We start from the raw sequence: 22,631 nt of genomic DNA, 5'->3' as shown, positions 1-22,631 counted from the left end.
TTTTACAGAGTGTGTTTTGATTCTGTTCACTATACCCCTCAGAAATTCTTCAAGTTAATAGCCTTACCCGTTCCTAAGATATTGTAGATGCGCCTTTTTGATAGCTTGTATGAAGATAGCATCCTGATTTAGCTCAATATACGTCCATATCGACATTCCCAAAAGTTTCAACTCAATTTTCGTAGCCTTTTCGGACACAACCAGGGCCCAACATTCTGCTGTTTCTCAACGATAAATCCTGCATGTTGAAAAATGGCATCATTTGCATTCCTTGCCTTAGGGACGCATGGAGCATGACATCCTTGGAAACATATTGTTCAAACTATTTTGAATAAAATAGGTTTTTAGAATTTCTATCCGTATTAAGGGAAGGGGGGCATCTAAAAGGGGAAGAGGCTAGTTGGCGTTCAGTACCCTTTCTAGCATTCCCTTCAACATGTGTTTAAAGTCTCAACTTCATACCCAAAGCTGCTCCTTAGTTACTGCTGCTCTGTCCTTTTGACAACTTTCCTGGATATAATCTGTTTTAATTTTGCTTGGCTTCCTTTTAAATATTATCTAAAAGTTCTACTTTAATACCCTTTGCATTTAGGATATAAGCATCGGTAGTGTTTTTGTTTTCCAGAAAAACGAACAAAAAAAAAACAGAAACAGGTCCGTCAAAAACAGGCGAGCTATTTTTAATTTCTGTGTTTTTTTTCGGAAAAACAGAAAACAACTGTTTTTATAAAAAGAACAGCTTTTTTTTCGTTTATCTTTCTCTTTTTAAGATATTGCACCAAGTCATCTATACTGGGCGAGTTATATGCTGTAATTCCCAAGCTTGCATAGAGAAACCGTTTGAAATCCACTAGTGCATCTTATTTTTAATCAACTACATGTGCATACAATACGACCCCAACTGCACAAGCGATTCTAAAACTTATTAGAGGACTTGGCCATTGTAGATAAATTTAGACAGTATATTCATTCCCTATATCAACCATTATCCAAAGCCGGACAGAGATACACCTACTCCGGAGAACATATCAAACAGTTCCTGGTAACGAACTGTAGTAAGGAGCGACCCGGCTCAATAGTAACCAAAACTCTAAAAAATGAATTTTGATATCAATAGCTACATCAAAAGAATCGCATTTTAATGTTGATTTTAAATATATAAGTTTCAGTAAGTTTAGTCTTACCCATCAAAAGTTACGAGCCTGAGAAAATTTGCATTATTTAAGAAAATAGGGGGAAACACCCCCTAAAAGTCGTAGAATCTTAACGAAAATGACACCATCAAATTCAGCGTATCAGAGAACCCTACTGTAGAAGTTTCAAGCTCCTATCTAAAAAAATGTGGAATTTTGTATTTTTTGCCAGAAGACAAATCACGGGTGCGTGTTTATTTGTTTTTTTTTCCCCAGGGGTCATCGTATCGACCAAGTGGTCCTAGAATGTCGCAAGAGGACTCATTCTAACGGAAATGAAAAGTTCTAGTGCCCTTTTTAAGTGACCAAAAAAATTGGAGGGCATCTAGGCTCCCTCCCACGCTCATTTTTTCCCTAAAAGAACGGATCAAAATTTTGAGATAGCCATTTTGTTCAGCATAGTCGAAAACCATAAGAACTATGTCTTTGGGGATGACTTACTCCCCACAATCCCTGGGGGAGGGGCTGCAAGTTACAAACTTTGACCAGTGTTTACATATAGTAATGGTTATTGGGAAGTGTACAGACGTTTTCAGGGGATTTTATTTTGTTTGGGGGTGGGGCTGAGGGGAAGGGGCTAAGTTGGAGGATCTTTCCTTGGAGGAATCGGTCATGGGGGAAGAAAAATTCAATGAAAAGGGCGTAGGATTTTCCAGCATTATTATAAGAAAACAATGAAAAATAAACATGAAAACGTTTTTTCAAATGAAAGGAAGGAGTAGCATTGAAACATAAAACGAACAGAGATCATTACGCATATGAGGGGTTCTAAAAATACTTCAGCATAAAGAGCGATGTATTTAGGAGGAGATAAATACCTCGCTCTTTATGCTAAAGTATTTTTAGTAATTTCAACTATTTATTCTACGGCCTTTCTGATTCAGTGGTCAGTCTTAAAGAATTGGGACAAAACTTACGATTTAGTGTAAAGAGCGAGATATTAACGAGGGTACAAACCCCCTCGTATACATAATAAAAATATAAGATTATGAAAGTTTGTTACGTAAGTGAATTCTTAAGTTACGTATATTTTTTACTAATAAAAACGTCCGTTAAAAATTAAAAGTTCTAGTTGCCTTTTTAAGTAACCGAAAAATTGGAGGGCAACTAGGCCTCCTTCTCCACCCCTTATTTCTCAAAATCGTCTGATCAAAACTAAGAGAAAGCCATTGAGCCAAAAAAGAATTAATATACAAATTTCATTTTGATAATTTATGTGCGGAGAGCCAAAGCCAAACTTGCATTAATTCAAAAACGTTCAGAAATTAAATAAAAAAAACTAATTTTTTTAGCTGAAAGTAAGGAGCGACATTAAAACTTAAAACGAACAGAAATTACTCCGTATATGAAATGGGTTTTCCCCTCCGTAGTCCCTCGCTCTTTGCGCTAAAGTTTGACTCTTTGCCACAATTCTACTTTTTAAAACGATTAAAAGCTTTAGCGTAAAGAGCGAGGGATTGCGGAGGGGACAACCCATTTCATATACGGAGTAATTTCTGTTCGTTTTAAGTTTTAATGTCGCTCCTTACTTTCAGCTAAATTTTTTTTTTTTTTATTTAATAAACAAGTAGATCCGTAAGCGGTCCATAAGGACCGCTTATCCATAAGGTGTTTTCATGGGTAGGCACGCGTTTGTCATCGGTAATCGGAGCCATGAAAATATATGAGACGTATCGGGCGTCTAGGGGATAAGGAAGAGTGCAATACGCTGAAGAGATAAAAAGGAAAGGAGAATAATTGGTGTGGCTGTAATAATGCAAAACGTAAAGATAATGTTGGTTTAAGAATTGAAAGAAATCAAAGAATGAATTTATAACGATAATCAAGTTAAAAATAAGTCTTATTTGAAAAATGCCATAACATGATGACACTTGATTAGGAAATTTGGCGTTCCGTATTGATATTTCAGTTTTATCAATTTTTTCTCAAAGGGAAATTACGTTGTGGGTGTGCAGATAAATTAAATAGTCACTTCCTTTTTTCACATATGTTTACTGATATTGGTTTAATTTTATTGTTTGTAGTACTGATGAGCTCATTAAGGAGATAATCAAACAATAATTTTTTTTTAATTTGCCTTTTTGTTCAGAAAAAGAGATTATCAAATATTGAAACTGCTAAAACATAAAATTCTGTTAGCTACCGTTCAAAGCCTAAGCGAGGACAAGTTTGTTATGAAGTGAAGATAATTATGACAAGACAGCTAAAGCGAGAACTGAATGCAAAGAATCAAATAAAAAAAAGATAACTCTATCCTGTCCCTTTCTCCAATAATAAAATCCTAGAGATATCCATGACTAAAATCTTTTTTTTTTTGCATCTTTTAAAGTCTTTTGCTACGTCATATTAAAGCTTAGAAATTAAGCTACAGTAAATTATGCGAGCAAAGCCATTGGCAGATCTATTGAGCGGCGATACCCCTCCCTCTGGCTCCAAACATGCCGTATACAGAAAAAAAAATTGATTAGCAACTGACAATAAACTTGGTAACCAGAATGATTAAAGTATTTTATATAATCGTAACACAGCTCTGAAACATTCCAAGTTTTATACCAAATTTGCACGTAACCCGAAACTGGAGAGAATGAAAGGAATCGTGAGGGTTGACTTAATGAGTCATAAAAAAAGTGTTTTCTGATGAGAAGTTTTACGTAATTTTCAAGTTCGTGGCAGAATATTTATAACAACAATAAAATGAAATAAAATGTCCTTCAATTTTCTGAAAACGCACTAAGAATTTCATGAAAAACAGTTCTTAACAGATGTTCGGTATTTGCTTGATAGGGCTATTCCACCAATTATTAGATGAAAAATAAAGATCCTACATTAAATTTCGAAGGACGTTTTTATGGCCAAAACAAAAAGCCTACAAGAGGAAAATTTCAGGGGCACGTTTTTCCTTGCCAATAAGAAAAAAGTTTGACACTCCTTTGCGCAATATTACTATCTAGAACCACAGACTATTGTTAAACCTAATAGATAATCTCTGCTAAAACTATTAGGTTGCCCCTTTGTGGTATAATATTTTGTGGCAAATTTCAAATTTTGCCGCCACTATTATCACTCTCTCACCATTTATGAAATTCCGACTATTTCCCTGTTGCAGTGTTGATTAGAAGTTAGCACTAGAAATATCCATATTTGCTAAAATTTAATCCACCCCCTCCCCCTTAGAAAACCTGTATAGACCACTCAGTTAGGTCATACCTGTGAGGTGAAAAGTATCGAACCACTTCGCCGGCTCATCCAATTTCTTTCTGCTTTCTCAATTACGAATAATACAATTCTCAGCATCGTTCACTACTGAGATATACACTGAATCGTTGATGAGCGAGGAAATGGGTGGAGCTTTTTACGCGCCAAGACTGTAGTAACCAAATATTATTGAGTTGTCATTATACTGCCTAAATTTATATACAGTGACCTGGGTATATCACGATTTTATTCTTATCTCCTCAAGATGTTAAACAACAGAGTATAAAATAAAAGGAACAAGCTTTTTTTCAAATATAAAAGTACTTTGAATAAAATAGGAAACTGAAGTTAAAACTTTGAACTTGTCACTTAGAAACATTCCTGATTCGAGTGTTCCATCAGTTGCTGGTTTTGTCCTTACCACCTCAAGATGTTGACAACAGAGTATGAAATAAAAGGAACAAACTTTTCTTTCGAATACTTTGAATAACATGGAAAACAAACTGAGGTTCAAACTTTGAACTTGGCACTTAGAAGCATTTTTGTTTCGAGTGTTTCATCAGTTGTTCTTGCACATTGGATTGCTTGCACTATCCATGTTAAAATACGAATTTATTTGGTTTATTGAGATGGGGACTGAATACCTCCGGTTAAAGTTTCAACCATAGAGATTTCAATGGTGTACTTTTATTTCGATCCAATGTCATTTTCGGGAGGTTTCGGGCTTTTTTCGAAAATAAGGGAAATTTGTTTTTGTGCCAAGATTAACATTGAAGTTTAATGGAGGTAACAATTAATACTGCTGAATCAGCATCAAATAATTTTTTGCATAGAATGGTTTTTCTAAAAACACCATTTTTTTCGGTTACTCTGGGCCGTGATTTGCTCTTTACCAGGTTGAAGCTACTGATGTATCCATGGTGTCTAAAATTCGTTGAATACAAACACTGATAAATCACTAGAGTCACCTTTTCTACTGACGTACTATAAAGCCCTTTCGACTTCCTTGCTAACCGCCAAATCTTACTTGTTTTGTTGTTAAGATCTAAGGTAACAGTAGTCCAAGCCTCTGGCTCTGTTTTGGACCAGTTTTAAAGTTGATATTGAGCTACAGGTTCTCAATCTCCAGAGGATGTCTTGCTGTCACATTAAAGCTTCTTCCTAGCTGAAAAAATAGTAATTACAAGAACTAGCTAAAAAAAAAAAATCTATGTCTCTAGTGCTGCCTCCAGAGTCAGTTGTAGTTTCAGCCCACTCATCACATGCACTTTTTTCATCCAACATAAGCTCATAAGTTTATTATTTATAAGTTTAATATTCCAAATTCACAAACAAATAAATCAAACAACTCTTTCGCACTGGAGAAAACCTATGAGGGTTTGCGGTCGCGCGAAAGTGGGCATAACTACTTACATATTAACTCAACTATTTACATAAACCTCGACTATTAAGTTAAACCATTTTAAATAAACCAAAAATGGATAAAATCCTGCCTATATATTTGAAAAACAGATAAATAAATAACTTATTTAAAAATAATAATAGATAAAAAAAAATATAAAAGAAAAATAATGATAACAAATCCAGTCTCCATAATTCTTCAATACTCGACTCCCGCCTACCCCATCCTACCCTCCTAGCTCCACCTTAGTCCCTGTCCACCCTTACCTTCCCAGACCATCCTTACCTCTCCAGCTCCTCTTCTTCCCCTACCCACCCTACCCAGCCATAATAAAATTCAACATATTTCCCCCCAAAACTGAAGTACGTGTTTCACCACCCTAATGCTCAATGCTAGCTCATTACGTACAGATGGACACGGGTGTTTCATTGAAAATGAAGACCTCGTACCACAACGCAAATCAACAACTATATTATCACTTTACCTAGTTTCATAATTATGCAGGTCTCTATTAATTTGGTAAAAGGTCTTAAAAACACCAGGGGTTAAACCATTCATGCACTGAAACACAAACACTACAGCTTGGAAATCTCTTATCAGACCTACACTAAGAAGCTTCAGGGATCTAACACAAGAACTGGTGTCATGTACATCCTGGACATACCTGCTGATTGTTCTAACAGCTTTACTTTGTAGAACTTGCACTCTTCTATAGTTGTATAAGAAGTTACTGATCTATAAGAGGCAGTCGTAGGAGATGTATGGATAAACCAACAAATAATATATAGTTAGAAGTATTCTTTGATGGAGAACCATGGGCAACCCATTGCCCAACCCCATGGGCAATTTTCTATAACTTTGCGTTACTGTGATATTTCCGTGCCAGATGGCAATCAAGACAAAAACAAAGGTATCGGAGATGCTCAACTTATTGAACTGGATTACCGTATAAAGTCACTTGGCTAGAATCATCCAGTGGTATATTAATTCTATAGAACGTGGTTAAAAATTTCTTGCAAACATTTACACATAATTGACTTAGTAAAGTAAAAATCTCCAGCCTTTCCAATGCGAGATTCGCTTTTCTCAAAATACCAATATCCACATTTTTATAGATAGGAGCTTGAAACTTCTACAGTGGGGTTCTCTGATAAGCTGAATGCGATGGTGTGATTTTCGTTAAGATTCTTACTGTTCTTTACTGTTTTAAAAAAGTAGAGTTAAGAGAAAGAGTCAAACTTTAACGTTGAGTAGGGCATTGAGGAGGAAAAGCCCCTTACATATACAGTGTAATTTCTGTTCGTTTTAAGTTTTAATGTCGCTCCTTACTTTCATTTAAAGAAACTTGTTGTTTTATTTAATCCATATCGGAAGCGGTATTAGTAATATCCTCATCTATGATATCGGGTAGATCATCTTCGTCTGCATTAATCTCTGGCTTTCTACTTGAGCCTTTTTCCAGTTCATCATCATTGTCATCAGACTCACACTCAACAACTTACTCTACATCAATTTCTTTCCAGAACTTGAGAGCATAGGTTATACGAAGGAAAAGGAGGTGACTAAAACATGAAGACCTTTCAATCCCTCCAAGTTAGCAAATTTTAACAATAGTGTAAATGCGAGCACTTGGTTAAACGACAAAAAAGACAAAAAACAGGTAAAAAAAAAAACAGGCCGTATGAAACCAAGAAAGGAAATCATAAATGAAAAAAAATCAAACAGGTGAAAAAACGAGGATTTTGTCAGCCAGTAGCAAAATATGAAGACGAAAATCAAGCAAATATTTCGACGAGGACCTCCACCAAGTCGTCCTCAGTGCTCAAAAAAAAAGAAAGAGGGAGAAAAACAACAAAATCTAACCTTCTGAAGTGAAGTTAACAAAACAGATTTATTATTAGTGCCATCTATGAACATAATCCAGAGTTATTGCAGCTGAGTTTTGGAAATTCTGACCGGCTACCAATATCATTCGACAATATATCTAACGAAAAACGATTATTTTCTAACTGTAGTAATCGCAAAAACATCCATAAATAAATTCTTTTACTTTCTATCAAGGAAATATGATTACGAAACAATCTAAAGTCTAAATAACATTTTTTTAACTAATATAACAAACAAAAAACAGCATTCAGATTAGATGTCGTAACGACTCCATAGTCTGCGTCACTGAGTGTCAGTTCGAGATCAAGCGAAAATACGGCTGTGATCTAACCATACGCTGTGGTTACTTAACCTATCACAAGCCAGTTGCGGTATTTACCGTTGCTTCTTGGTTGAACTTTCTGACACAAATATACCAGATTTGGCTAATTTTCTCTTGGCAGCAAATACCTTTCTAGCCTGATCCTTAGACAAGAACTGGGCGAGTACTGGGGCCTATCATATCAGGCCGCGTAAGATTCGCGGGAAGGGTAAATCTATACACTTTAAAGTGTATTTTAATGACAGTTATTTTTTGTGAAGGCGCTTCCTGCGTATGCAATGCGTGTGGTAATTTCCCAATCAATGCTACCATCACATTTAATGACACTACCAAGGTACTTAAACTCTTTAACCTCCTTTAGTCCGTCAGGTCCTACTTTGAGCGGTGGTGCAGATCCTTTCCTGGCTTGGGACAGGCTGCTCACCAAGCCCTGAAAGACACTGATCCTAACAGGTGGAGTTAGATCCTAGCAGGAGAGGAGTCTTAAAGATATCTTAGTGTCCATAAGAATATCAGGACAAAGTTGCAATACACCTTAAACAGTAATAAAGGTAGCAGTTGTGTTTCTGAAGGAAATGGTTTGCAGCTACAGCTTTGCTGGGAGTGAAGTAACACAACATAAACCACAAGAGGGGACATTGGAAAAGTGTAACAGCAAAAGATAAACCACAAGAAGGACATTAGAAAAGTAAAGTAGCAGAGGGGAAAAACCACAAGTTACTAAGAGGCAAGCAAAGAGCCCCATTAAAAATAGTTCATTAGTATCTTCTGAGGGGCGGGGCTAGGTATGCCCTCATGCTGTTATTTTACTTGCAAATACATCACTTATTATACAACACTTTATTAGTTTTATATTTCGCTACTCAAAATTAAAAAAAGCCCTGACAACGGTTTTTGCCATCTAACGAAATTTTGTATCCTAATACCAATACTAATAAGGTCGTTCTGGCCATATAGAAAAAAGATAGACAGAAAAAGGATGGAAGATATTCAACTTGATACAAGTATTAGAATATGGGTGTTTTTACCAATTGTTCTAATTACTTTCCTTGTTGGTGTTATCAGACATTATGTTTCATTGTTAATATCTTCACCTAAAAAGATAGATCTCCAACAAATTCAAGATAGGTAAGTTTTTTGCCTTCTAAAATATATGCTTTTTTGTCAAAACCATGGGCTATTCCATATTTCTATCAATTTTCTCACAGTTAACGGTTTATAAAAGCTGGTAAGACATATAATTGACTTACCAATGAAGTGAATATACCACTTGATGCCTGTTTTATGCTCTTTTTGAATAGGGTAAGACGACCGGTACTCGGTCACTTTGTTCACTCTTCACACTTTTTGACATTCAATCTACTATAACTACTTTATTATACCACCTAGAAATTTGATTTTTCTACTGTTAGAATTGTCTCTGTTTTTTGAACAAGTAGGTCATTAATTTGAATAGTTTTGCTTATACAGCGCTACATATTTTTGAATTTAGCAAAAGCTATCAGTTCAGCTAATACTCGTCATATAGTTTCTCCTATTGACAAAGATATTACGCAATAATACAGTATCTAAGTCAGAGCCTTGCTATTTCTCGGTCACTTCCAAAAAACCCGTTTAGACATTCTTTGCTGAGATCTATGACTCAGGCCCTTTGTCTCGTTATTAGACATTTTAATGTTTTGAAATTTGTTATTTCAAATTGGATTTTCAGAGCGAAAATAGTGGATCCAGGATTTTCTTTGGGGGGATGGGGCACATAATAGGTGCTTTGATAAACTTGCGAACAAAGAAATACCTGCAATTAAAAGGGAATCTTGACAATTATGCGTCATACATAGGCCTAGGTAGTGGAAATGGTCTAAAGTGGTAAGGAGTTTGGCCTTTATTTTAATACAACCGGTTATATTTAATACATTATTTAGTAACAAACCGTTCAAACTGCTCAATGCATCAGCTCTTTGTCTCAATACATATTAATTTTTAAAAGGTTAATTATTTTTGGATAAATTTGAGAAATATGTTATTTTAAATTGGATTTTTAGAGAAAAAATAGTGGATTCAGGAAATTTTTTTTGGGGCGGGGGGGCGCATAATAGGCTGCTTGGATAAACAAAATTTTTATAAATTTTCTCAAACTCGTAACTTTTGATGGGTAAGTCTAAACTTGATAAAACTTATGTATTTAAAATCAGCATTAAAATGCAATTCTTTTGATGTAACTATTGTTATAAAAATTCAGTTTTTTAGTTTCGGCTACTATTGACCCGGGTCACTCCTTACTACAGTTCGTTACCATGAACTGTTTGATTAGCCATGGTTTGACGTCAGCAACTATTCGATTTTAATTCATTGGATCTCTTGAATTCTCTTGAAATTTTTTCTTGAATTTACTGGTCATTTTGGGATACACATGAAAACAAGAGCTAAGAGCTCATATGGCACTTGTGACAAGGTCGGAAGAGCCAAGAGCTCATATGGCATGAGCTCTAGCAAAAGTCTAAGAATCAATAGATTGTTTTAAAAGGAAAATCAGAGGCTTAATGCCGGTTGGGATTTAAAATAAGAGCTCTGAGTCACGAGGTCCTAAATATCAAAATTCATTAAGATCCTATCACCTACTCGTACGTTAAAAATACCTCAATTTTTCTAATTTTTCCCCTCCCTTCAGCCTCCATATGGCCGAATCGGGGAATCAAGGAAATCAAATCAATTTGTACTGTTCCCTGACGCGCCTACCAATTTTCATCGTCCTAGCATGTCCAGAAGCACCAAACTCGCCAAAGCACTGAACCCCACCACCTAACTCCCCCAAAGAGAGTGGATCCAGTCCGGTCACGTCAGTCACGTATCTACGACATTTATAAGCGTTTTCCAAGAATTCCGGTCTCCCCCTAATATCAACAGATTTGGTCAGGATTTGAAATAAGAGCTCTAGGACATGAGTTCCTTCTAAATATCAAATTTCACTAAGATCCAGTTAAAAATACCTCAATTTTTCTAATTTTTCCAAATTAATAATCCCCAGCTCCCCCAAAGAGAATGTATCCGTACCAATTATGTCAATCTCGTATCTATAACTTGTGCATATTCTTTCCACCAAGTTTTATCCTGATCTCTCCGCTTTAACCGTTTTCCAAGATTTCCCCCCCCCAATGACACTGGATCCGGTCGGGATATAAAATAAGAGAATTTGAGTTTCAAGGTCCTTCTAAATATGAAATTTCATTAAGATACGATCACTCTTTCGTAAGTTAAAAATACCTCATTTTTTCTAATATTTTAGAATTAAATCTCCCCCCCCCAACTCCCTCAAAGAGAGCAGATCCGTCCCAGTTATATCAATCCCGTATTTAATACTTGTGCTTATTTTTCCCACCAAGTTTCATCCTGATCCCTCCACTCTAAGCATTTTCAAAGATTTTAGGTTCCGCCCCCCAACTTCCCCTTCCCCGGATCCGGTCAGAATGTGAAATAAGATCTCTGAGACATGATATCCTTCCAAATATAAAATTTCATTAAGATCCGATCACTCCTTCGTAAGTTAAAAATAATTCATTTTTCTAATTTTTCAGAATTAACCCTCCCCCCCCCGCAGCTCCCCGAAAGAGAGTGGGCCCATTTAGGTTATGTCAATCATGTTTCTAGGACTTGTGCTTATTTTTCCCACCAAGTTTCACCCCAATCCCTCCACACTAAGCGTTTTGCAAGATTTTAAGTTCCCCCCTCAATTCCCCCCAATGTCACCGGATCCAGTCGGGATTTAAAATAAGAGCTCTGAGACACGATATCCTTCTAAACTTCAAATTTCATTAAGATCCGATCACTCCTTCGTAAGTAAAAAATACCTCATTTTTTCTATTTTTTTTAGAATTAACCCTCCCTCCCAACTCACCCAAACAGAGCAGATCTGTGCCGGTTATGTCAATAACGTATCTTGGAGTTCTGCTTATTTTTCCCACCAAGTTTCATCCCGAACCCTCCACACTAAGCGTGTTCCCAGATTTTAGGTTCCCCCCTCCAACTCCTCCCAACTTCACCGGATCTGGTCAGGATTTAAAATAAGAGCTCTGAGACACAATATCCTTCCAAACATCAAATTTCATTAAGATCCCATCACACGTTCGTAAGTTAAAAATACTTCATTTTTTCTATTTTTTACGAATTAACCGGCCCCCACTCCCCCCCCCCAGATGGTCAAATTGGGAAAACGACTATTTCTAATTTAATCTGGTCTGGTCTCTGATACGTCTGCCAAATTTCATCGTCCTAACTTACCTGGAAGTGCCTAAAGTAGCAAAACCGCGACAGACCGACAGAATTTGCTATTGCTATATGTCACTTGGTTAATACAAAGTGCCATAAAAATATAGGCTATCAATGATAGCAAGACCGAACCCAGGAACCAGGACTAGGTCCCCTCCCTCTCCCTCCAAAAAATGTTTATCCAACACAAAAAGATGTTTAAAGCATAAAACGTGTGAAATCCAACATTTTATGTATAAAACATTTTATGGTCGGGTGGAGGGGGATACGTGGGAGGATCCTTCCAAGGGGTGGATTTATCACGGGGAAGCGCATTTCCAAAAAGGGGATGCTGGATTTTCCAGCTTTATTTGAAAAAAAAAAAACATTTTTGGTTACTTTTTAAGTAACCAAAAAATTCGAGGGAAATTAGGCCACCTCCCCCGCCCCTTATTGATCAAAATTGTCCGATCAAAAGTTTGAAAACACAATTTAGCCATACAAAAATAATATGCAAATTTCGTTTTAATTATTCAGTTACGATGAGCCAAAATCAAAATCTACATTAATTCAAATGCGTTCAGAAATTAAATAAAAAAAGTTTGTTTCCGTGAAAGTAAGGAGCGGCATTAAAACTTAAAACGGATAGAAATGACTCCGTATATAAAAGGGGCTGTCCCCTCCTCAACGCCCCGCTCTTTATGCTAAAGTTTTCTATTGTTTTAAAAAGTACAACTGTGACAAAGAGATAAATTTTAGCGTAAGGAGTGGGGGCGTTGATGAGGAGACAGCCCCTTTCATATACTGAACCCATAAAGGAGAATGAAGGGATTAGACCTTCCTGCTCCCCCAAAAAAATTTCTCCAACACAAGAGACGTATTAAAAATACATTTGTTTTTTAAGGTTTCTTTTTGCAACCCCTCCCCCCAGCAAGCCTTAAATGGTATTAAAGTTAAAATAAACCAACCCAAGTTTTTTTTTAAACTTTTAATAGACTTCTAAATTGCATTTTGAGATCCGATGACAGGTTATGGTTTTAAACCGACAAGACCGGAAAGATAACGAATAAAGTTTGTGCGTAATGTATCAAGAAATAATAAATATTAGGGTGGCATTTCGGGTTTGGTCAAAGCACCTGCTATTGAAAGTTGTAAGAGAATTAATAGTAGATCTGAAAACGCTTTGACTGCGTAATTGTTTTGAATATGGGAAGCAATTAATTTTGGGTTTACTCCCAAAGCAATTAATTTACGTGCACGGAATAGTTCGTACAGTCGAGAAAATACTAGGGAAATTATTGAAGAAAAATTATCGTTAATACAAGAAAGTTAGAGAGATCTGGAGTGCGTGTTGATGGGGGATTTTAATGCGAATACCGGTATGGAGGCTGAGATCTTAGATGTGTTGATCCCAGATTTTGGTGATTTTGTCCCAATTTGTTGTAGAATACCACGAAGTAACAAGGATGAAAAAAAAAAAAAAAATATATGGCGAAGAAAGCTCCTGGCGCTTTGTGGGGAACATGATCTGATGATTACTTGCCTTTCGGGACCAACTCCTAGTGTTGTAGATTATGCGCTAATTAAAACGCAATTTGTACCTGAATCAATTAATATGGGAACATTAGCTTTAGTTAGATCTGATCGTAGAGCTATTAAGCTTCAGCTGAAGGTTGGGCAGTTTCAGGACCGCGTCCCACGAGTAAGAAATTTCTACAATGTGGGGTTTAGAAAAGTAGGTTTAGAAAAACGAATTAGAAATTATTTAACAGATAAGATATTGAGGCATTTAAAAGGGAGCTCTTGGAATCGCATGTAAAAAATAAGTTGAAAGCGTTAGAGGACAATGAAAAAGATGCACATGGTGTAATTATGCAGTTAAATGAAATAAATGAGCAGTTGTGTAGAGTCGTGTGGCCTGCCAAAAAAATATAAAAAAGAATGGGCCATATTTTGATTTGAATTGCAAGTAATTGCAAGTAACTATTTTTTAGTAACTGAAAGTAAGGAGCCACATTAAAAGTTAAAACGAGCAGAAATTAGTCCGTGAATAACAGGGGCTGTTCCCTTCTCAACGCCCCGCTCTTTACGCTAAAGTTTGACTCTTTCTCTCAATTCTGCTTTATTAAACAGTAAAAAACTTTAGCGTAAAGAGCGGGGCGTTGAGAAGGGAACAAACTAGTTTTTTATATTTAATTTCTGAACATTTTTGAATTAATGCATGTTTGATTTTGGCTCTCCGCACATAAATTATGAAAATGAAATTTGTATATTAATTCTTTTTTTGGCTAAATGGCTTTCTCTTAGTTTTGATCAGACAATTTTGAGAAATAAGGGGTGGGGGAGGAGGCCTAATTACCCTCCAATTTTTTGGCAACTAGAACTTTTAATTTTTATCGAACATTTTTATTAGTAAAAAATATACGTAACTTAAGAATTAACTTGCATAATGAACTTTTATATTCTTATATTTTTATTCCGTATATGAGGGGGTTTATCCCTTCGTTAATACCTCACTCTTTACACTAAAGCTTAAATTTTGTCCCAACTCTTTAAGAATGACCCCTGAATCAGAAAGGCCGTAAAATAAATAGTTGAAATTACTAAAAATACTTTAGCGTAAAGAGCGAGGTATCTAGGAGGAGATGAACCCCTCATATATGTAATAATCTCTGTTCGTTTTAAGTTTTAATGCTATCCCTTACTTTCAGTTGAAAAAACTTCTTCATATTTATTTTTTCATTGATTTTTTATAATAATACTAGAAAATCCTGCGCCCCCTTCATTGAATTTCTCTTCCCCTGTGACATATTCCTCCAAAGAAAGATCCTCTCGCATATCCCCCTCCCCTCGACCTCCCCCCAACCCAAAATAGTCCCCCTGAAAAACTGTACACTTCCCAATAACCATTACTGTGTATAAACACTGGTCAAAGTTTGTAACTTGCAGCCCCTCTCCTGGGGACTGAGGGGGAGTAAGTCATCCCAAAGACATATTTATTAAGGTTTTCGACTATGCTGATCGAATTGGCTATCTCAAAATTTTGATCCGTTGACTTTGGGGAAAAAATGAGCGTTGGAGGGGGCCTAGGTGCCATCCAATTTTTTGAACAGTTTCCTTGTTTGGCCTGTGCTAGCATTGATTTGCAAGATGAAGATCTGCATTATATTGTGAATATTTGGAAAATATACATGAGGATATGCAAACTCGGTTTAGTGACCTACTCGGGATGGATATACCGATTTAGGTTTCAATTCCTTTCGAAGTTAATGTTGCCGAAATAGACATATCTTTGCATGATCCCCTCAACGAAATACAAAGTGATGAAATAATGCATGCAAAATTCAAAGATGAAAAGTACAATATATGGAAAACAACCGACATTGCTACAAAGTACCCTTTGCTTTTCCTATGTCTTATCTTGTTGAAGCGGCATTTAGTCGTGTTTCTCAAATGTTATCGAAAGATCGCAATAGACTTGACATTGTGAAAAGGGGTGATCTTCGACTATCATTAACATCAATAGAACCAAATATAAATAAACTCGCCGAGAAGAATCGACCACTGGGATCTCATTGAATATTAAATTAAAAAAAAGTTGATTGTAACGGTAAGTAAGGAGCGACATTAAAACTTAAAACGAACCGAAATTACTCCGCATATGAAAGGGCTTTTTCTCCTCAATGCCTCGCTCTTTACGCTGAAGTTTGACCCTCTCTCTTAACTCTACTTTTTAAAACAGTAAGAAACCTTAGCGTAAAGAGCGGGGCGTTGAGGAGGAAAAGTCCCTTTCATATACGGAGTAATTTCTGTTCGTTTTAAGTTTTAATGTCGATCCTTACTTACCGTTACAAAAACTTGTTTTTTTGTATTTAATTTCTGGACGTTTTTGAATTAATGCATTTTTTGATCTTGGCTCTCCGCACATAAATAATTAAAACGAAATTTGCATATTAATTAATTGCAATTAATCGGAAGATTTTGAGAAAAAAGAAGCGAAGGAGAAGGCCTAGTTGCCCTCCAAGTTTTTGACTACTCAAAAAAGCAACTAGAACTTTTAATTTTTTACAAACGTTTTCATTGGTAAAAAATATACGTAACTTACGAATTAACTTACGTAACAAACTTCTATATTCGTATGTTTTAATTGCGTATATGAGGGGGTTCAACACTCGTCGATACCTCGCTCTTTACACTAAAGCTTAGATTGTGTCCCAATTCCTTAAGAATGACCTCTGAAACACAAAGGCCGTAGAATAAATAGTTGAAATTACTAAAAATACTTTAGCGGAAAGAGTGAGGTATAACGAGGTTTTAATGCTGCTCCTTATAGACATATCTTTGCATGAGCCCCTCAACGAAATACAAAGTGATGAAATAATGCATGCAAAATTCAAAGGTGAAAAGTACAATATATGGAAAACAACCGACATTGCTACAAAGTACCCTTTGCTCTGGGATAAAGCGCAGTTCTACGTTATTGCTTTTCCTACGTCTTATCTTGTTGAAGCGGCATTTAGTCGTGTTTCTCAAATGTTATCAAAAGATCGCAATAGACTTGACATTGTGAAAAGGGGTGATCTTCGACTATCATTAACATCAATATAACCAAATATAAATAAACTCGCCGAGAAGAATCGACCACTGGGATCTCATTGAATATTAAATTAAAAAAAAAAGTTTATTGTAACGGTAAGTAAGGAGCGACATTAAAACTTAAAACGAACAGAAATTACTCCGCATATGAAAGGGCTTTTTCTCCTCAATGCCTCGCTCTTTACGCTGAAGTTTGACCCTTTCTCTTAACTCTACTTTTTAAAACAGTAAGAAACCTTAGCGTAAAGAGCGGGGCGTTGAGGAGGAAAAGTCCCTTTCATATACGGAGTAATTTCTGTTCGTTTTAAGTTTTAATGTCGCTCCTTACTTTCATTTCAAAAAACTTATTTTTTTTTTTATTTAATTTCTGAAAGTTTTGAATTGATGCATGTCTGAATTTGGCTCTCCATACATAAATTATTAAAATATAATTTGCATATTAATTTTTTTTTTTTGCTAAATGGCTTTCTCTTAGTTTTGATCAGACGATTTTGAGAAATGAGGGGTGGGGAAGGAGGCCTAGTTGCCCTCCAATTTTTCGGTTACTTAAAAAGGCAACTAGAACTTTTAATTTTTAACGAACGTTTTTATTTGTAAAACATATACGTAACTTAAAAATTAACTTACGTAACAAACTTTTATATTCTTATATTTTTGATTATATATATGAGGGGATTTGTCCCCTCGTTAATACCTCGCTCTTCACACTAAATCTTAAGTTTTGTCCCAATTCTTTAAGAATAACCCCTGAATCAGAAAGGCCGTAGAATAAATAGTTGAAATTACTAAAAATAATTTAGCATAAAGAGCGAAGTATTTATCTCCTCCTAAATACCTCGCTCTTTGTGGTAAAGTATTTTTAGAACCCCTAATATGCGTAATAATCTCTGTTCGTTTTAAGTTTTAATGCTTCTCCTTACTTTCAATTGAAAAAAAAATTTTCATGTTTATATTTTCATTGCTGTTTTTTTTTAATAGTAATGCTAGAAAACAATGCGCCATTTTCATTGAATTTCTCTTCCCCAATGAAATATTCCTCCAAGGAAAGATCCTCCTATATAGCCCCCTCCCCTGAACCCCACACCCAAACCAAAAAAATTCCCCTGAAAATGTCGGTACACTTCCCAATAACCATTACTGTATGTAAACATTGGTCAAAGTTTGTAACTTGCAGCCCCTCCCCAAAGACGTAGATATGGTAAGTCATCCCCAAAGACATAGTTATTATGGTTTTCGACTATGCGGAACAAAATGGCTATCTCAAAATTTTTATCCGTTGACTTTGGGAGAAAAATGAGCGTGGAAGATTCCCTCCGATTTTTTTTGGTTACTTAAAAAGTAACCAAAAATGTTTTTTTTTTTTTTTTAAATAAGGCTGTAAAATCCAGCAACTCTTCATGAAAATGCTCTTCCCTGTGGTAAATTCACCCATAGAAACATCCTCTCACGTATCCCACTTCCCCTGACCATAAAATTTTTTATACATTAAACGTTGGATCTCACACGTTTTATACTTTAAACGTCTTTGTGTTGGAGAAATTTTTGGAGGGAGGGGACTGTTTTTCTAACTTGTTTTTCTAAGAATTTTTTTTTTCTAGCTTGTAATTCGATTTCCCGAAAATATTTGTCGCACGTTGGGATCCCTCATGATCTTAAAAAGGATCACAACTTAAGTGAAAACAGATCTTTCTTCAAATATAAGTATGCTACAAGAGTAGCCTATGTTTGAGTTGGAATCGTAGCCTATGCAAAAAAAAAATATGGAAGGAATTAACAGCTAGAATTTTTTTTTTCAGAATGTTTCAATCCAAAATTTGAGATAGCATCCTGCTTTCTATGGCTGTAATGAGAGAAAGGTTAAGATGGCTAGGGCACGCTTTGTGGAAAAAGGATGAATTATTACCAAATACAGTCCTTTTTGGCTGGCCGTCTAGGGCTAAACAGAAAGCTGGTCATCCGCGGTTGGTGTGGGAGGATTTCATGAAGAAATATGGGGATTCATGGGGAATATGGGGAGGATTTATATATATATATATATATATATATATATATATATATATATATATATATATATATATATATATATATATATATATATATATATATATATATATATATATATATACATATATATATAGCAGGCACGTACGCAAGAAATTTTTTTTCGGGGGGGGGGGGAACCTCGAAACAGCAGATATAAAGTAGCAATTTTTTATTTAGTAATGCAAAAAGCACGTATATCGGAAAATACAGATTAACTTTAATTTGTAGTATTGTAGCGGATGGGGGGAAGAAGACTGGAGCCTCAAAAGTACGTTTTAGGCTCAGGTTGTGTTCATAGCGATTTAGAATCAGTGATTAATCTATTATATCCCACTGAAAGGGAAATTTTAGGGTTAACAGTGCGATATGGGTGTTGCAGGGGGTAGTTCTCCTAATGCAAAAACGTAGATTTTAATGAAAAATAATAGTTTCCAAAATTGATCCATAAAAGCTGTACTTTATCCTGAAAAGGGGGGATAAACGCCCTAGTATCAAGGATAATTCTATTTTGCCGTGGAAAGCAAACTCTCTTTACAAAAAAACAACAACAGTACAATTGCTAATTACTTCAAAGAGGGTAAAAAGTTGGACAGAAAACGTATTAATAATTGGGCAGTGACTTGACCGGATAATTGCATGCTGTAAAATCCCCTAAAAAAGGCTTCACAAATGTATCTAATTCTTAATAAACGTCCTATTTTTGCCAGAAATCCCAAGAAACCATTGGGAAATTAAAATTTCACAAAGTTTCAGGCTAAACAAATGAATTTCAATTAACCTAGGAAATGACAACAAGCTACTGTTGTCGTTTCATGTGCAATTATTTGGTTCCTTGTTGGGTTTAAAATATTCAATAGCATATCACCCGCGAGGCGATTAGTTATCTGATTGTTTCGTACTTAGAGAGGGAGATGATTCACAACAGTGCATTTTAATGTCAAAACATCCCAGCTCTCATTGAACCGTCAGATAAATAAATAGGGTAATTAACTTGAGTGAAAACAGATCTTTCTTCAAATATAAGTAGGCTATTTTTGAGGTGGATTCGTAGCCTATGCAAAAAGAATTCTGGAAGGAATCCACAACTAGATTTTTTTTTATCTGAATAGTCCAATCAAAATTTTGAGATGGCATCCTGCTTTCTATGGCTCTAATGAGAGAAAGGTTAAGATGGCTAGGGCACGCTTTGCGGATGAAGGATGACAGATTACCGACGATTGTCCTTTTTGACCAGCGGTCTAGGGCTAAGCAGAAAGCTGGTCATCCACGGTTGGGGTGGGAGGATTTCATAAAGAAAGCTTTAAATGAAATGGGAATTTTCTGGGAGAGTGTAAAGAGGGAAGTTTTGAATATATTGGATTGGAAGAGGACTGAGCTTAGCCGTGTTGGCCTCAGAGGGCTTGGTGCTGCGGTAATTTGTTAGTAGTAGAAGTATTTTTTTGTTCAGAATAGTTGAAAGGCCGAACAATTATACCTTTCGAGATACCACGATCCTTCTGGGAATAGGTCTAAGTTATTAAATTTGCCCGTCGCTTACGTAGCCTATTACAGGGAAGTATACATACATTTTTTGAATGCGGGAGTATTTTCTGCAAGTGAAATTTTTTACGAGGAGAATTTCCCATGGCAGGTAAGTTACTAGGGGGTAAATTTCTCATGACAAATTTTACACCAGGGGAATTTGCTAGAATTCTTACACGAAGTTTTGCCGTAACACCACGATCCTCCTGGGAATATGTCTAAGTCATACCTTTTGTCTGTTGCTTACGTAGTCTTTTATAGGGAAGTATACATACATTTTATGAGTGGGGGAGATTTTCTGCTAGTAAAATTTTTCACGGGGAGAATTTCCAATGAGAGGGAAGTTTCTAGGGGGTGAAATTTTCAGGAGAAATTTAACACCAAGGGAATTTGCTAGAATTCTTATACGAAGTTTTACCGTAAAAAGCAGGGCGATGAGGGAGGGACAATCCCTTTCATATACAGAATATTTTCTGTTCTTTTTAAGTTGGAAGATATACTATCAAACATAAGTTGTCGAGCCAGCTCTTACTAGGTTTTATTTCTCGTTTAAATCTCTTTAATTGCATCTTCAAGATAGATCATTGGCAGGTGGTGAGAACTCCTTGATGTGGCTGAATTAGCGCATTGGATGTTTCCTAAATTTGTGAAGATACATTTGTTATATGGTTTTAAGATATATTAAATAAAAAAACATTTTTTTTTACTGAAAGTAAGGAGCGACATTAAAACTTAAAACGAACAGAAATTACTCCATATATGAAAGGGGCTGTTCTCTCTTCAATATCCCGCTCTTTACGCTAAAGTTTGACGCTTTCTCTCCACTCCATTTTTAAAAACATTAAAAAACTTTAGCGTAAAGAGCGGGGTGTTGAAGAGAGAACAGCCCCTTTCATATACGGAGTAATTTCTGTCCGTTTTAAGTTTTAATGTCGCTCCTTACTTTTGGTTAAAAAAAAACTTGTTTTTTATTTATTTAATTTCTGAACGTTTTTGAATTACAGCATGTTTTGATTTTGGCTCTCCACACTGGAATAATTAAAACGAAATTTGCCTATATATTTTTTTTTTGGCTAAATGTTTTTCTCATAGTTTTGATCGGATAATTTTAGAGAAAAAGGAGCAGAGGAGGCCTAGTTACCCTCCAATTTGCGGCTACTTAAAAAGGCAACTAGAACTTTTAATTATTTACGAACGTTTTTGTAACTTACGAATTAACTTACGTAACGAACTTCTATATTCGTATGTTTATACTACTTATATGAGGGGGTTCGCCCCCTCGTGAATACCTCGCTCTTCATACTAAAGCTTATATTGTGTCCCAATTCCTTAAGAATGGCCCCTGAATCACAAAGACCGTAGAATAAATAGTTGAAAATACTAAAAATACTTTAGCGTAAAGAGCGAGGTATTAGAAGGAAGTGAACCCCTCATATGCGTAATAATTTCTGTTCGTTTTAAGTTTTAATGCTCCTCATTACTTTCAGTTGAAAAGTTTTTCATATTTTTTAAATGCTGGAAAATTCTGCGCCCCCTTCATGGAAATTCTCTTCCCCCATGGAAACTTCCCCACAATCGCTCAACCTCCCCCAACCAAAAAATTCACCTGAAAGCATCAATACACTTCCCAAAAACCATTACTACATGTAAACACTGGTCAAAGTTTGTAACTTACAGTCCCTCCCACGGGGACTATGGGGGAGTAAGTCGTCCTCAAAGACATAGTTATTAGGTTTTTCGACGAAGTTGGATAAAATGGCTATCTCAGAATTTTGATGCGGTGAATTTAGGAAAAAAATGAGCGTGGGAGGAGGCCTAGGTGCTCTCCATTTTTTTGGTCACTTAAAAAAGGCCCTAGAACTTTTAATTTCCGTCAGAATGAGTCCTCTGGCGACATTCTCGGACCACTGGGTCGATACGATCACCCCTGGAAAAAATACGGCAAAAAAAAAAACGAAATTCAACATTTTTGTAGATAGTAGCTTGAAACTTCTACTCTAGGGTTCTCTGATACGTTGAATCTGATGGTGTGATTTTCGTTAAGATTGTATCACTCTTAAGGGGTGTTTTCCCCTATTTTCTAAAATAAGGCAAATTTTCTCAGTCTCGTAACTTTTGATGGGTATAACTAAATTTGATGAAACTTATATATTTAAAATCAGCATTAAAATTCGATTATTTCGTTGTAACTACTGCTATATAAAATTCGGTTTTTAAGAGTTTCGGTTAT

General features: G+C 35.8%; 1 protein-coding gene and 1 long non-coding RNA gene across 2 annotated transcripts in view; one reads left to right on the top strand and one right to left on the bottom strand.

Annotated features, from left to right (window-relative positions):
* Nucleotides 1-4,617: 4,617 nt before the first annotated feature.
* On the bottom strand, nucleotides 4,618-9,911 carry LOC136030869 (uncharacterized). Its single transcript, XR_010618368.1, has 2 exons — nucleotides 9,250-9,911; nucleotides 4,618-5,553 (listed from the first exon to the last, which is right to left on the bottom strand). It is a non-coding gene; the product is annotated as an uncharacterized LOC136030869 (long non-coding RNA).
* The window catches only part of LOC136030868 (ER membrane protein complex subunit 3-like), a 67,431-nt gene continuing 53,742 nt past the window's right edge, over nucleotides 8,943-22,631 (top strand). Inside the window, exon 1 of the mRNA XM_065709930.1 lies at nucleotides 8,943-9,127. Coding sequence (XP_065566002.1) covers nucleotides 8,979-9,127 — 149 coding nt within the window. The 5' untranslated portion in view covers nucleotides 8,943-8,978. The remainder of the gene's footprint in view (nucleotides 9,128-22,631) is intronic.

The sequence above is a fragment of the Artemia franciscana genome, chromosome 9, assembly GCF_032884065.1.
Source record: "Artemia franciscana chromosome 9, ASM3288406v1, whole genome shotgun sequence".
In the NCBI taxonomy this organism is placed as follows: domain Eukaryota; kingdom Metazoa; phylum Arthropoda; class Branchiopoda; order Anostraca; family Artemiidae; genus Artemia; species Artemia franciscana.
The sequence above is the reverse complement of the archived record's forward strand: the minus strand, read 5'-3'. Positions and strand labels throughout refer to the sequence as shown.